General features: G+C 45.6%; 1 protein-coding gene across 4 annotated transcripts in view; it reads right to left on the bottom strand.

Moving 5' to 3' along the window:
• The window catches only part of LOC140385541 (peroxidasin homolog), a 757,374-nt gene that overhangs the window by 38,393 nt on the left and 703,833 nt on the right, over positions 1 to 15,148 (bottom strand). For 2 of the 4 annotated variants that reach the window (XM_072467791.1, XM_072467792.1), the window contains 2 exons: positions 8,554 to 8,762; positions 267 to 365 (listed from right to left, as the gene is read on the bottom strand). In XM_072467791.1, coding sequence (XP_072323892.1) covers positions 267 to 365; positions 8,554 to 8,762 — 308 coding nt within the window. Of the gene's footprint in view, positions 1 to 266; positions 366 to 1,643; positions 1,861 to 8,553; positions 8,763 to 15,148 lie in introns of those variants that run through there. The other 2 variants (XM_072467794.1, XM_072467793.1) reach the window with 2 other exon arrangements.

Below are 15,148 nucleotides of genomic sequence, written 5' to 3'. Positions count from 1 at the left end.
TATTCTATATGTGTAAAAGCTAGCTTACAATAATTGCCAATAACAGCAGTCAGAAATTTGATAGAAATATGACAGAAATATATTTCATATATTTCAATATGTTCTGCATTGAAGTAGACCTTTGATTTCAATATCAAAGATACTTGACATAGAACTCAAATGCTTCTGGACAATATTGCTTTTAGATATTTGCATTTGATCCCTTTGATAAAATGCATGAATATTGAAACAACCTTTTTTCAATCATATTTTTCAAAAAGACTCGCCTCGAACAACAGGTTTTGAAACTGTCTCCTCGAGATAAGTCACCAGCCTAGACAGTCTTATGAGTTGCTGACGCATATGGTAAAAAGGCTCCCGCAAACCTGGAAGTGCAAAATGAGTCAAGTGAACTGCACAGCTTCACTGTACACATTTAGCAAGCAATTCACTGAAGAAAAGTTTTTCATTGCTACATAGGGCTTGAATATGTACAGCATCATTTATAAATTTATTTGTGCTCGTTCTTCAGGCATCTTTGAATTATAAATGTTTAAAATGTAAGTTTTCACTCAAAGTATGAAATAGAATCCTGGATATTGAATTACAAAGCATTAGTTCCACTGAGGGGTAGGGGTTAGATGATAGAAACCGTGAGAATTTAACTAGGGCAGTTTCCAGATGTCATTTGTAGCTTGAGGTGGGATTATTACCTTTGTAGGTTCCTGATATTTGTGCATTATCTTATAATTTATTGGGGTAGAATTTCCTCCTGATCTCATGGCATGGCTTTGATTAAAATGCTGCAGGAATGGACTAAGCTCAGAGAGATCGGCAAAAGTCTGTGTCATTGAATTTAATTTTATACCAGGCACAGTGTCACAAGCCAGATTTTGCTGATTATAAGTTAAAAAGTTAAACTTGCCAAATATATCTACCAGAATTCGTTACAGCCTCTTGAAATATCTGACATTTCTCGAAATGCTTCAAGCAGTTTGGTGAAATTATTTTAGTGAAAATACTTTTTTTTTAATGTATACATTCTGGGGATGTGAACATCACCAGCAAGGGCAGCATTTATTGCCTATCTTGAGTTGTCTCAAGGTGATGATAGAAGAGTGTATAGAAGGGTCATTTGGACATGAAACATTTCTCTCCACAGATGCCGCCAGACCTGTTGAGTTTATCCAGCATTTTCTGTTCTTATTTACGATGCTGGTGGGTCTGTTTGAACAGCTGCAATTTACTTTTGAGTGGTTGCTGTGCCACCTCAGAGAGTAGCTAAAAGTTAACCACTTTAATATGGGGCTGGAGACTAAGCCAACCCACATAAAGATGGCAGATTATTTTCTCTAAAAAGGTGTACAGGCACAATTGGGTCAAATAAACATGAATGGAATTTCCCTCATGAGTAACAGGACAATGTGAACAATATTGCAGTAAAACAATGAGTGGGTAATTTTTACCATCACAGCTTGAGCGATAAACCAGTAGAGTGGAAGCCAACGGAAATGAAAATAGGTGTTTTGTATAATGAATGAGTGATCCACTCCGCCAGTTAACAGCCCAATCAGTGAAGGTGAAAAGTGCTGAGGTTTTTCATAGGTTATCACAGAATAACGGAAAAATACTTCAGATCTCTAAATGTTTGAATTTGAACATGTATCGTTGTAAAGACTTGGTGCTTTAATGCGCTATTCTTAACTGAACAAAGTATCATATCACTGTTCACCTCTCCACCCCGTAAACTTTGTATTGATTGAAAATTTTACAGAAACTCGCCTCTGTTCTTGTAATTACGAACACGGTGATAGATACGATTGTAGCGCTGGATGAGCAATGATGTGCGATTGTATAAATCACGAACATTAGGTACAAAACCTGAAAGAAGAGCTTACAACAAATAAGTAAGGTAACAGAAGGCCATATACATCTGGAGAAACAGACAGAAAACTTGGAAGTTTAGTCACAATAACATAAAAGACAAAAAAAAAATGAGGCACATACAATAGATATAAACGTGACACTTAAAGTATGCATACAAACAGATATAGGACATAAAAAGTCACAGAAATGCAGAGTAGCAGATAATAGTATTTTAGTAATGTGGATCTTTAAGAAAAATATCAGCAAACATTATACAAGGAGGAAAATCAATTGCAAGGATGGTTCAACATTATCATGGAGGCTTATTTTTAAATTCATTTAAGTGCAGTTCAACGGATCTCAGTTTTTATAACATTAAAAATCTTTAGAAATATTTTTTGTTTGTCATTTCTAATTTCTCCAGCATATGCTGAGGAAGTCATATACTTGTTGTTACAGTAATTTATGTTTTTAAATTTACTTTAGAAGATTATAATGAACAATAAAAATTGTTTCAAATAGGATGAATTTCTTATTTTTTTCTGGCGATATTATTTTTTTCTTCCTTTGACAGTATGCTCAAGTTATCTTCAAGCTCGGCTATTAAAATACTTTCCTGGCTGGCCTTCTTAAAAACAATCTCATCAATAACCCGACTTGTGTATCCAAACTCACGTTTTGTTCGCTTTTCACCCCTGTGCTTGCTAGCTTAAATTGTTCCCTGCTCCAACAAAGCCATGCTTGAATACTATCATCTTCATACCCTCATCCCTGCATATCACCCCTTCTCCATTCCTACAACCCTCCAAGTGCTCTCTATTCCTTCAAAGTTGGCTTTTTCACATGCTCTACTTTCTTTGCCATGCTGTTGCTGGCCATGCCTTTTGGCATCTAGGCTTCGGAATTTCCTGCCTAAAACTCTCCAACCATGTACCCCACTTTCCTCCTTTAAAACAGACCAGCAAATTTACTTCATTGGGAAAGCATTTGGTTATCTTTCCTAATGGCTCCTTCGTTTGACTTTTTTTATTTGTTCATGGGACGTAGGCGTTGCTGACTGGGCCAGCTTTTCTTGCCCATCCATAATTGCCCTTGAAGGGCAGTTAAGAGTCAACCACATTGCTGTGGGTCGGGAATCACGTGTAGGCCAGACCAGGTAAGGATGGCAGATTTCTTTCCCTAAAGGACATTAGTGAATCAGATGGATTTTTATGACAATTGACAATGGTTTCCTGGTCATCATTAGAATTTTAATTCCAGATTTTTATTGAATTCAAATTTCACCAAATGCAGTGGCACGATTTGAACCTGGGTCCCCAGAGCATTACACTGGGTCTGTAGTTTACTAATCCAGTGACAATACCACTATGCCATCGTCTCCCATGCATCTATTTCTTTGCAGCCAGGATTTTACAGTCCCGCAACAGCATGTCGCCCGCCCAGAGAATGCTGCGGACCATTAAAATTGATGTTTATTTCGGCCGATCCATAATGTTCCGCTGTGCTGGGGTTAGAAATTCCTGGCCAGTTTTATTTTTCTGTTGTTTTTTGGAACATTTCACTACATTAATGTGCTGTATGAAGATAAGTCGTTGCTACAGTGTTTTCAGCATTATTCTTTTTTCAAGCACAGAGCTATTTTAAGTTTTTTCCCTGGGCAGGCAAACAACTAATTTTGCCCACCGATCTCTTGACATTTTGAAAAGAATTGTGCAAAGAACTGGTATTATTTCACTTTGAAAAAAAATAATGTACATAATAGACTGTAACTTCTTCAGAGTGTCAATCCCTGGTGGAATTCCACTCTGAATGGACTTACCTACATGGATATTCCAAAGGTCCTGTCTTGCCCAACCTTCCTCGCTCAAGCTGGGTGAGATGAGAGCAGCAAAGACCACTCCCGGCTCCATTGGCAAGGAGTTACTGGGGTGCAGAGGGATTAGTGACTCAGGCAAGGGGTGGGGGGCTGACTGGGGAGTAGTTGGATTGGGGGGTGAGGGTGTCAGACCGGGGGGTGTGGGTATGGGGGGGGGGGGTTGTTGGCCAGGATGTTTCCGGGGGAGTGGGGGGGGGTGGGGGGTGGGGGGTGGGGGGGGGGAGGTGGAGGGGGGTCCGACAGAGAGGGGTGGATTCGAACTGGAGGAGGGTGGGGGGGGCAGGTGTCAGTCCAGGAGGGAGGCTTCAGTCCGTGAGGGAGAGGGTTAGGCTGGCAGCGGGTTAAACTGACAGGGGGGTGGGTCAGATCTGGAGGGCGAAGTTGGACCAGGAGAGTGGGCCTAACCAGGAAGAGGGGAGCTCAGTCTGTGAGGGAGGGGTTCTGACTGGGAGAAGAGGGGGTCGGACCAGGTGGGGGATGGGGGTATCAATCCAGAATGTCAGTGGGGATCAAGTCGGGTGGGGAGTGTTGTCGAGGTGGGAGGATCAGGGGTTCGGTCAGGGGAGAGGTTCTGGTCAGGGGTGGTATGATGGGTCATAGAATCATAGCATATCTAGAGTGCAGAATTAGGCCATTCAGCCCATCAAGTCTGCATCAACCATCTGAAAGGGCACCCTACCTGGGTCCATGCCACCACCCTATCCCCGTAACCCAGTGACCCTACCAAACCTTTTGGACACTATGGGCCAATTTACAATGGCCAATCCACCTAACCTGCAAATGTTTGGACTGTGAGAGGAAAAAGGAATGCCTGGATAAACTCAAGCAGACACGGGAAGAACATACATACTCCATCTATTAAGGGCAGCATGGTGGCGCAGTAGTTAGCACTGCTGTCTCACGGCACCAAGAACCAGGATTTGCTCCCGGCCTCGGGTCACTATCCGTGTGGAGTTCGCACATTTTCCCAGTGTCTGCATGGGTCTTATCCCCACAACCCAAAAGATGTGCAGGGTAGGTGAATTGGCCACATTAAATTGCCACTTAATTGGAAAAAAAGAATTTTAAAAAAGCAAACTCCACACAGTCACCCAAGGCTGGAATTGAACACGGATGCCTGGCGCTGTGAGACAGAAGTGCTAACTACTGTGCCACCTCGAGGGGAGTCCTGTGTGCAGTGTCCCATGAGTGGTTGGGTCTGGGTTTTTTTAAATAATTACTCTGGAGTTAGAAGTGATTTTGTTTGCTCTAACTCTTTCAGAGCAACTATCAGGGTAAAAATGGCTGACGCATCTGAAGTTAGCGATTTAAATGGCTTTGTCAGATGGTTTCCAGTCGACTGCAAGTGTCCAGAGGCAGTTAGCACTTCTGGCCAATTTCCAGGAAAACACTCATGAAGGAACCTCCTGGAGGGATTCCCCAGCACATTATTGGAGTACTTCCTAAATGCAACGCTGGGGACCCTAATGTCTTTCTTGGGATTTCCCAATGAAGTGCAATTAAAATGTAAAATGGAGGAATGTGTCATTGAGATAATTAATATCCTCTCTTCCTTAGGTCTACCCAGATTGTGATGCAACGCAAAAGGTTCTATTAAATGTTGGGTCTCTCCTGCCAATACAGGATGACAACAGAACATATACATTTCCAGACATAGACATTTCAAATGATAAATTTTAAAACAAGGCATTCAAAACTGGGGGCTTCATTTTAACAGCCCATTTGAGATGACTTGGAGGTAGAAGCATTGATAATATGAACGGTAAGAAGTCTTACAACACCAGGTTAAAGTCCATCAGGTTTGTTTCGAGTCACTAGCTTTCGGAGAGCTGGCTCGAAACAAACCTGTTGGTTTTTAACCTGGTGTTGTAAGACTTCTTACTGTCCCCACCCCAGTCCAACGCCGGCATCCCCACATCATAATAATATGAAGGGGAAGCTGTCAGAAAGGAAGCCAATGTCTTTGCACTGCCACTGCGCATTACCAATGACAGGAACATCCATGATGCAGCTTGATGGTCAATTGAGATAGTTAAGTGTCTAATTAAGGGTGACCTCCAGCCCCATTGATATTTTAGTGACATGGGCAGGGTCCGCTATCAGGTAGGGAGACTGCAAGGTAAACCATGGTGGTCTCCCAGATGGTTTTTGGTAAGGGTGGGAGCATATACCTTACTTAATGACTAATTCATGGCCCACAGAGCGGTCCCCTGGGTGCAATGGTTGGCTGACTAAGTTGCTGTTGCACCCCGCCCAAGCTCATCCCTCTGCAACCCTCCCTCCGCTTCCCCCGCGATTTGCCAGGGCCAGGCTGCCTTGCCTTTGTTTGCTGCAACTCACCTGACCTCATCTTCAAGGGTGTTTTATCCTGCAGTCTCACAGTTGGCACCACTAGTGATGATGCTGTTTAGGCTATTAGTTGCCAGCCCCTCAACTGGACATGCAGCTCGGGGAGGTGTGCCACCATTTCCGATTTGATGGTAGTCCTGACAGTGGTCTGGTAATTGGCTGCAGGCAGCAAAATGCCACCTGAGGGTCCTGCCATCCACTGGCATGGGGTCAACTCTCGCTTTTGGTCCAATGGGGGGGATTTCTTCAAAAGTGATTCAGCCTTGTCATAGAATTTATCATAGAATTTACAGTGCAGAAGGAGGCCATTCGGCCCATCGGGTCTGCACCGGCTCTTGGAAAGAGCACCCCACCCAAGGTCAACATCTCCACCCTCTCCCCATAACCCAGTAACCCCACCCAACACTAAGGGCAATTTTGGACATTAAGGGCAATTTATCATGGCCAATCCACCTAACCTGCACATCTTTGGACTGTGGGAGGAAACCGGAGCACCCGGAGAAAACCCACGCACACACAAGGAGGATGTGCAGACTCCGCACAGACAGTGACCCAAGCCGGGAATCGAACCTGGGACCCTGGAGCTGTGAAGCAATTGTGCTATCCACAAGGCTACCATGCTGCCCCTATATTGGTAGCATCCACAGAGCTATATATGGGCACCGGTTTAGCTCTATTGACTGGACAGCTGGTTCGTGATGCAGAGCGAGGCCAAGTGCGTGGGTTCAATTCCTGTACCGGTTAAGGTTATTCATGAAGGCCCCGCCTTCTCAACCTTGCCCCTCGCCTGAGGTGTGGTGATCTTCAGGTTAAATCACCACCACTCACCTCCCCCCCTCAGAGGGGAAAGCAGCTTTTGGTCATCTGGGACTATGGCAACTTTATATATGTTTCAGGATACAGCTTTAAAAAAGAAAAGAAAATCTTAGCAAAGCTAATCAGATTTGTATTTTTTGTAATGTTTACTGGTGCAAAAAGAGTCCTTAATCTTTACTTTACTTGAAAGACTTTCAAGTTAACCCTGGGATGCGAATCTCCGGCCGCATTGGGGTCTCGCTTGAGGGCAAAGCAGCCGGAGAATGCCAGGGGAGGGTTGCAGCGAACCTCCCGACAGGCTCCGTACTCCCGGGATTCTCCGATGCCCCACGAGATGTCGGAGTCGCAACCCCGCCCTATATGGCAGGACCGAATGACGCTCACGTAAGTAGGTCATACACCTACTCATGACCTACCTGCATGGGATCCAGCGGCCTCCCACAATTCTTAGGCCTCTCCAGGGAGGCTGCAACCGGGCACCAATCAGTGTTGGTCGACACAAACGTGGACCAGGCGGAACGGCACCCAGGGGTCCGTCGGGCCACCGGAGACCCCAGGGTGGTCAGGGTACATGCAGGGTGGCCCCCCTGGCTTGCCCTCTGGAACATAGGCTGACACCTGGGCACTGCCACCCTGGCACTGCCAAGATGTCCAGATGGCACTGCCAAGCCAGAAGGAGCACTGCCCGGGTGACAGTGCAAGGGTACCAGAGTGGCACTGCCAAGGGTCAGGGGGAAAAGGGGGCCATGCCAAGAAAATGAGGGTGGAGAGGAGGTTTGAAGGTTGGAAGAGTGCAGGGCAGGTAAGTAGGGGCCCCAGGGAGATTGGGTGGGTGATGGATGGGGATCCTAGAAAGAAGAGGGTGCTGTAAGGAGGCTTGGGGAGCCTGAAGAGGGGCACCCCCAGAGACCCCGTCACGGGGTGTCCTCATTTGGAAGGTGTGGGGTAGTGAGCATGTGTGTGGGGGGTGACATTGCACATGGGTGGGCAGTGTGGGGGACCCACAAGCTCACTTAGAGATCAGGGCACCCATTTAAAATGGCGGTCTGATCTCTGAGTTCAGCTCCCCAGTGCTAAAAAAAAATTCTAAGTGTGGGTTAAACCGGTGAGAAGCTCCTTAGGACTCAAAAAAGTGACTAAGTGGCATTGGGTAGCGGTGGGCAGAGCCGACGGGCAACTCGCTGAAAAAAATCGCCACAAATTAACTTAGAAATTGTTTGGGAGAATTGGGCCCCTAGTTTTTGAGAAAGGGAAAAATATATGGCCCGGAGCACTGCTGGGTCCATGACCGCTTATGCGCACAGCGGCGGCCTGCAGCGGCCACGCCGTGTTTCATGGCGGACGCAGCCCGCGGACCTGAGCCGCAAAAATAGTCCCCCCCCCTCCTTTGGCCGTTCGCGCGTCCTGGACCGCCCCACCACAGTGCCCCCAAGCCCCGAATAAAGACCCCGCTGCCCGCGGATCGGACCTCCCCCGACTGCGGCACCGCTGGACTGAGTCCGCAACATGCGGCGTACTCCTGGAGTAAAACCCAAAAATATTGTGCCGTATTCTTTGTGAAATTAAATTATGTTTTATTTTCCTGTTTACTGATCCAATATTAATAGAAATAAACCAAAGGTATAAAGCAGTATAAACCTTTTTAATTTATACTGGATTGAACTGACCTTCGCAACAGTCTTGCCATAAACGCAAATCAATTTTTGGAATCTCATCACAGGTTACATATCCTTGAGGGTACTCTGCTTTTAAAAAGACATCCGGCTGGACCTGTTGAATATCATCACCATTGTCACAGAGCACACGAGCAAGAGAACTTTGCTTCAGCTGAGTTACTTGAGCTGGAGTAAACACTCCTGGATTCTCATACCAAAACCTAGGGTGACACATAAAAAGAAACATGTGACTTTCAATGCCATTTTACTTTTCACAGGGGATGTAATATTTATTCATAGAACATAGAACGATACAGCGCAGTACAGGCCCTTCGGCCCACGATGTTGCACCAAAACAAAAGCCATCTAACCTACACTATGTCATTATCATCCATATGCTTATCCAATAAACTTTTAAATGCCCTCAATGTTGGCGAGCTCACTACTGTTACAGGTAGGGCATTCCACGGCCTCACCACTCTGCGTAAAGAACCTACCACTGACCTCTGTCCTATATCTATTACCCCTCAGTTTAAAGCTATGTCCCCTCGTGCTAGCCATTTCCATCCGCGAGAGAAGGCTCTCACTGTCCACCCTATCTAACCCCCTGATCATTTTGTATGCCTCTATTAAGTCTTCTCTTAACCTTCTTCTCTCTAACGAAAACAACCTCAAGTCCATCAGACTTTCCCCATAAGATTTTCCCTCCATACCAGGCAACATCCTGGTAAATCTCCTCTGCACCCGCTCCAAAGCTTCCACGTCCTTCCTATAATGCGGTGACCAGAACTGTACGCAATACTCCAAATGCGGCCGTACCAGAGTTTTGTACAGCTGCAACATGACCTCATGACTCCGGAACTCAATCCCTCTACCAATAAAGGCCAACACTCCATAGGCCTTCTTCACAACCCTATCAACCTGGGTGGCAACTTTCAGGGATCTATGTACATGGACACCGAGATCCCTCTGCTCATCCACACTTCCAAGAACTTTACCATTGGCCAAATATTCTGCATTCCTGTTATTCCTTCCAAAGTGAATCACCTCATACTTCTCTACATTAAACTCCATTTGCCACCTCTCAGCCCAGCTCTGCAGCTTATCTATGTCCCTCTGTAACCTGCTACATCCTTCCGCACTGTCGACAACACCACCGACTTTAGTGTCATCTGCAAATTTACTCACCCACCCTTCGGCGCCCTCCTCTAGGTCATTGATAAAAATGACAAACAGCAACGGCCCCAGAACAGATCCTTGTGGTACGCCACTTGTAACTGAACTCCATTCTGAACATTTCCCATCAACCACCACCCTCTGTCTTCTTTCAGCTAGCCAATTTCTGATCCACATCTCTAAATTTAAACATTCAATTTAAACATTACCTGAATCAAATGCACACAGTATAAAATTTTAAGAGCTACAGCTTCTCGGGGCGTTGTGTCAGTCTGACATTTGTTTATTTCCAGTGGTTGGAAGCTAGGATTCCCATTCTGTCACAGAAGCATTTTGGTGCCTACTTCTTCTACAATATTTAAATTTGGATCAACAATTATTTGCATGAGAATAAAACACACTGTAAGACCAGCGTCATAAAAGTAAAGAGATATGACCTGGAAATGAACAGAGACAGGTACTATAGGTTGGCGGATAGCGATTTGGGTGGGAAATGCTGAAGTCCAGGTTTGCCCTCATGCTGTTGAATTAACTCAACAGCATGCATCATCTGCCCTTGACAAATTACTCACCAAGCCTGATTGACAGGCTTGGCTTCCAGTGGGCAGAAAGAAGCCGGCTATAGCACCAGGCATGTCCAATTCACAGTCTGGAGCTGTGGGGGGATCCAGGCTGTATGGCATCTTTTGACCACTTCAACTTCACAGTTATCTTTGCAAATTTTACCAAATGAAGTGGTTAAAAGGACAAAATGCAATGTTTATGAGCTTGTCCTTAAGTTTAGGAGCATCAGGAAGAAATCTAATCAGACATTTGTAGAGTTTGCAGCAGAAAAAAAAATGCTCTCGATCACTGAAATTAGGAAAACATTTTGAGAATGTGAGGGAAATTATGATTACGGAAAAATTCCAAAATAGCATTCCAGTAACCATTAAGACTTATTTAGATGAGTGTCAAGTATCAACGATCTGAGAAACAGCAGTTTTGACAGATACCTATGATACCTCACGCAGACAGTTAGATGTGTGGAAATGGTCAGATCAGAATCAACAAGAAAACTGGAGGAACAGGAAAGAGTCTAGCTTTATGAGGAAGGCAAATGATATTCCAGTCAAGAAAAGTTATAGTGTAGAGAATAAAAGGAGAGAAAATAAATTGGTATGCTTTTATTGCTATCAAACAGGGCATCTCAAAGTCCATTGTTAGTGCTTGAACAATAAATGAGTGTCGGTTATAGGAATCCTTGAGGAATCCTCAGAAAAGGTTGTACCAGAAAAAATGGATATTAAAAGCATCGCAGTAATACAGTTGAAACATGTTACCTCAAAACATACTAGAAAGTGATAGTCAAGGGAATTTGTTTTTGACTACTGCTAAAGAGAGTCAGGCTACTGGAGGTCCTGAATGTTTTATCTTGAAATAAATTTAAATTTTGCGAGATACTGGGACAGATTAGTCATTGGCTGTGGCTAATGATGCAATTTGCATTCCAGATAGTTGGATGAATGAAAAGGTATTAACAAGAGATATTTATAAGGTTGGACTCCACGTTTCTGAGGCTATGTGCCGGCGCCAATGGGGAATCTGTGGTGTTCCATGACGGGAAAATCGGCGCAAATCCCTCACTGATTCTGGTACCGGTGAAGGGCTAGCACCGGCGCTGGGTGGACCCGCGGATTGCATGGAGAACGGCCAGAGAATCGGCGGGTCCCAGGTCGTGCATGCGCAGCGCTGGCGAGCTACACACCCACCGGTCGTGCTGGGAAACATGGCGTCGGCCATGCTGGACCGCATACCCACCCACACTGACCCCACAGCCCACCCCCTGGCCAACCTCCACCACTTACCCCAGCCTTGGAGGAAGCCCCCAAGGCAGCGGCACGGATCTCGGTCGAGTGTGGCGGTGCTGCACACTGTCCGCAGCCGGCAAGTCAGGCTCATGACAGCTGGGACAACACATTGCCTGCGCCGTCAGGAATTCGGCCCATCGGAGGCCGAGCATTGTGGGTAGGCTTGCTGATGACATGTCAACAGCGTTGCGGCTGCATGTGGCCACGTCCTGATGACGCCGATTTGGAGGGGGCGGAGCATCGTGAACCGGCATCAAACCGGCGCCTGCCCCGATTCCGGCATGGGAAGCCATTCTCCGCCCGATCACCGTTCCCGATTACAGCATTGGGCTACGGAGAATTATGAAATGACTATGTAAACTGAATTGTTACAGTAGGAATTATTCCTGGGTTATCTATTGAAGTGATAGTTTTATTATAGGTAATGATTTGGTAAGCAGAGACAGTGACAGCAACAACTAAATTGCAGAAGGCATTTGTTCATGCTGATGTTAACAAACTCCAAAAAATGGCTGTGGCCAAAAACAAGAAGCTTATTATTGATGACAAGCAACTGAAGAAAAACCTGATCAGCGTGGAGAAACAACTTTCACAGTGTTAAGAAATTGTGATAAAATGGAAAAAATAAGGAATCCAGTCATTGGGAATGAGCCCTGGTGGTTGAATGTTGAAAGGTGGACAAGCCATTTTAAAATGGAAATTGTAGCAAAGGCAGGTTGGTTGGGTTAGTGGAAGTAATGATTTTATATGCTGATTAGCCTAGCAACACCACGAACAAATTTTTACTTAAGCAGGTTGGTAACAATGGATAATAGTGTCAAAAGTTAAAGTAAATATACTAACAGTTCAAAAGAGAAGACGGGGTGAATTTCACACATATTCTAAAAGGTGAATTCATAAAGGTAATCAAGAGCAACTTAGACCATAGACCATAAGACATAGGAGCAGAATTAGGCCATTCGGCCCATTGAGTCCTCTCCGCCACTCAATCATGGCTGATATTTTCTCATCCCCATTCTCCTGCCTTCTCCCCATAACCCCTGATCCCCTTATTAATCAAGAAGCTATTTATCTCTGTCTTAAAGACGCTCAGTGATTTGGCCTCCACAGCCTTCGACGGCAAGTAGTTCCACAGTTTCATCACCCTCTGACTGAAGAAATTCCTCCTCATCCCTGTTTTAAAGGATCATCCCTTTCATCTGAGATTGTGTCCTCTGTTTCTAGTTTCTCCTACAAGTGGAAACATCCTCTCCACGTCCACTATATCCAGGCCTTGCAGTATCCTGTAAGTTTCAATAAGATCCCCCCTCATCCTTCTAGACTCCAAAGAGTACAGCCCCAGAGTCCTCAATCGTTCCACATACGTCAAGTTCTTCATTCCAGGGATCATTCTTGTGAACCTCCTCTGGACCCTTTCCAAGGCCAGCACATCCTTCCTTAGATATGGGGCCAAAAACTGCTCACAATACTCCAAATGGGGTCAGACCAGAGCCTTATACAGCCTCAGAAGTACCTCCCTGCTCTTGTATTCTAGCCGTCTTGAGAATGTTAGCTCAGATAAGGGAAGATCAAAAAGAAAAACAGTATATCAGAGGCAAGTTCACCCCATGCGAGGGAGCTATTTTGAGACTAGTTCACAGCAACAAGCCATACCTGGAGCAAACCTGTTTGAAAGGCCAGGGGCGGGATTCTCCACTCCCATGCCGAAGTGGCTGCGCCGTCGTGAACGCCGTCGAGGTTCACGACAGCGCGGAACAGCCCCGGTCCCGACCGATTCAGGCCCTGACAATGGGCCAGTATTGGGGCGGCGTCATCTACCCGCGCCAGGCCTTGTCGCCCGCGGAAAAGCGGCGCCGCATAGATGACGCGGCCGGCGCCGCATAACGGACGTCATCCGCACATGCGCGGGTTGGCCGGCACCAACCCGTGCATGCGTGGTTACCGTCCTCTCTAAGTCCGCCCCGCAAGAAGATGGCGGATGGATCTTGCGGGGCCGCGGAAGGAAGGAGGTCCTCCTTCAGAGAGGACGGCCCGACGATCGGTGGGCACCGAATGGAAATTTACCACATTCGAGTTTGGAAAATGTACTTGATGATGGAATTAAATCTGAGTGAACAAAAAGGGTGGTAATTGGGCTGTGGACTTAAATGAGACATTCTTTGCCGAAGTAAAGACTGGGAATAAGAAAAAACGTTGAGTTACGATAATTCTACAGTGTTGAAATTCTGCTAACTTTACTTGTTGCTGGTATTGACGTTTGTTTTGGGTACCTTTGTAATATGGCATGTTATTAAGCAAAATGAAAATTGTCTGTTGAGTATATGATAAACCATTTGTTCGAAGTTTATAATGTTAAGATCTTGCAGAGCATTAAGCCATTGTAAAGAAACCAACATTGTAGTGAAGCTTTCTTTCTTCTAAAACAGTGACGCGTTTTGAAACTCAAATACCTACCTTGCAGTTTGAGTCTTTCTTTGTTTTCATGTCTCCTGTGCATGCGCCAGCTAGCAAATGGCCGCAAATGCACAGTTAGTCTTTTAAAAAATCTTATGTAGGCCAGGAATTGACCTTAAGAGCCTGTGCAAAAAAAAGGGAAGTGGAACAGCACAAAACTGCAGACCAGGTGACCTGAAGTGAAGAACCATTGCAGAGAAGGCATCCCAGGGAGCGAAACATGGGGAGGAGGTAGATCCCAAACAAAGAAGTAAGACCCAAACCAAAGAGTGGACTGAAAGAGGTGACGGGAAAACATGCTAAATGTTCTGGCTGACCTCTCTAGTTATGTACTTGGGTGTTTCACGCCGTATTTAGTAGCAGGGCAGACCTGACTGGCGCATAGTCCTCCGTCGTGTCTAGGTGTCATATTGAAAAGGCTTCCAACATCAATGATCCACTATTAAAGAAAGAAGGTGGATCACTTGAAAATAAAGATAGATCTTGGAGAGCACACTGAGAATGGAAGATGGACCTCCTGAGAATGAAGATGGATCTCCTGGAACACATTGAGACTGGAAGCTTGGCCCTTTGAGAAAACGGAATCTGGAAGGTCCACGTGCAGATACACCTCTGACCCACTATTGTGGTGTCTCAGGGTCCAGCTTTGGGGTGGGCCTTCATTGTGATCTCCGGTATCAACCCCTTCAGGTAAGTCCTGAAATCTGCATGTCACGTTATTCCAAACATATTTCCCCACAGTCATCGCGGAGAATCTGGTGTGGGGGGTTGGGCTTCAATCTTCATCCAATTAAGGGAACACAAATGAGGTTCACGCAAGTCTCGGATGGGTTTTCCGACCTGGCAGTCACCAGAGGAAGGTCCCGTTGTAAATTCACGCTGGCGTGAAATTGATTTCTGGACATCCCGACACATTTCCCCCCCACATTGAGCCCACTGATGCGAATGTGGGAGAATTCCACCTGTCAATACTGGCTTTCCCTTCACAGATGCTGCCAGAACTTCTGAGTATTTCCAGCAGTTTCTCTTTTTATTTCTGTAAAGGCACTTACCTTCCTCAGCTGCTGAATTTCCAAGTCTGCAAAACGCAGATCAGTTAAACCTAGAGGACAGGGCAAATCCTAGGC

Source organism: Scyliorhinus torazame, chromosome 11 (genome assembly GCF_047496885.1).
Source record: "Scyliorhinus torazame isolate Kashiwa2021f chromosome 11, sScyTor2.1, whole genome shotgun sequence".
NCBI lineage: Eukaryota > Metazoa > Chordata > Chondrichthyes > Carcharhiniformes > Scyliorhinidae > Scyliorhinus > Scyliorhinus torazame.
The sequence above is the reverse complement of the archived record's forward strand: the minus strand, read 5'-3'. Positions and strand labels throughout refer to the sequence as shown.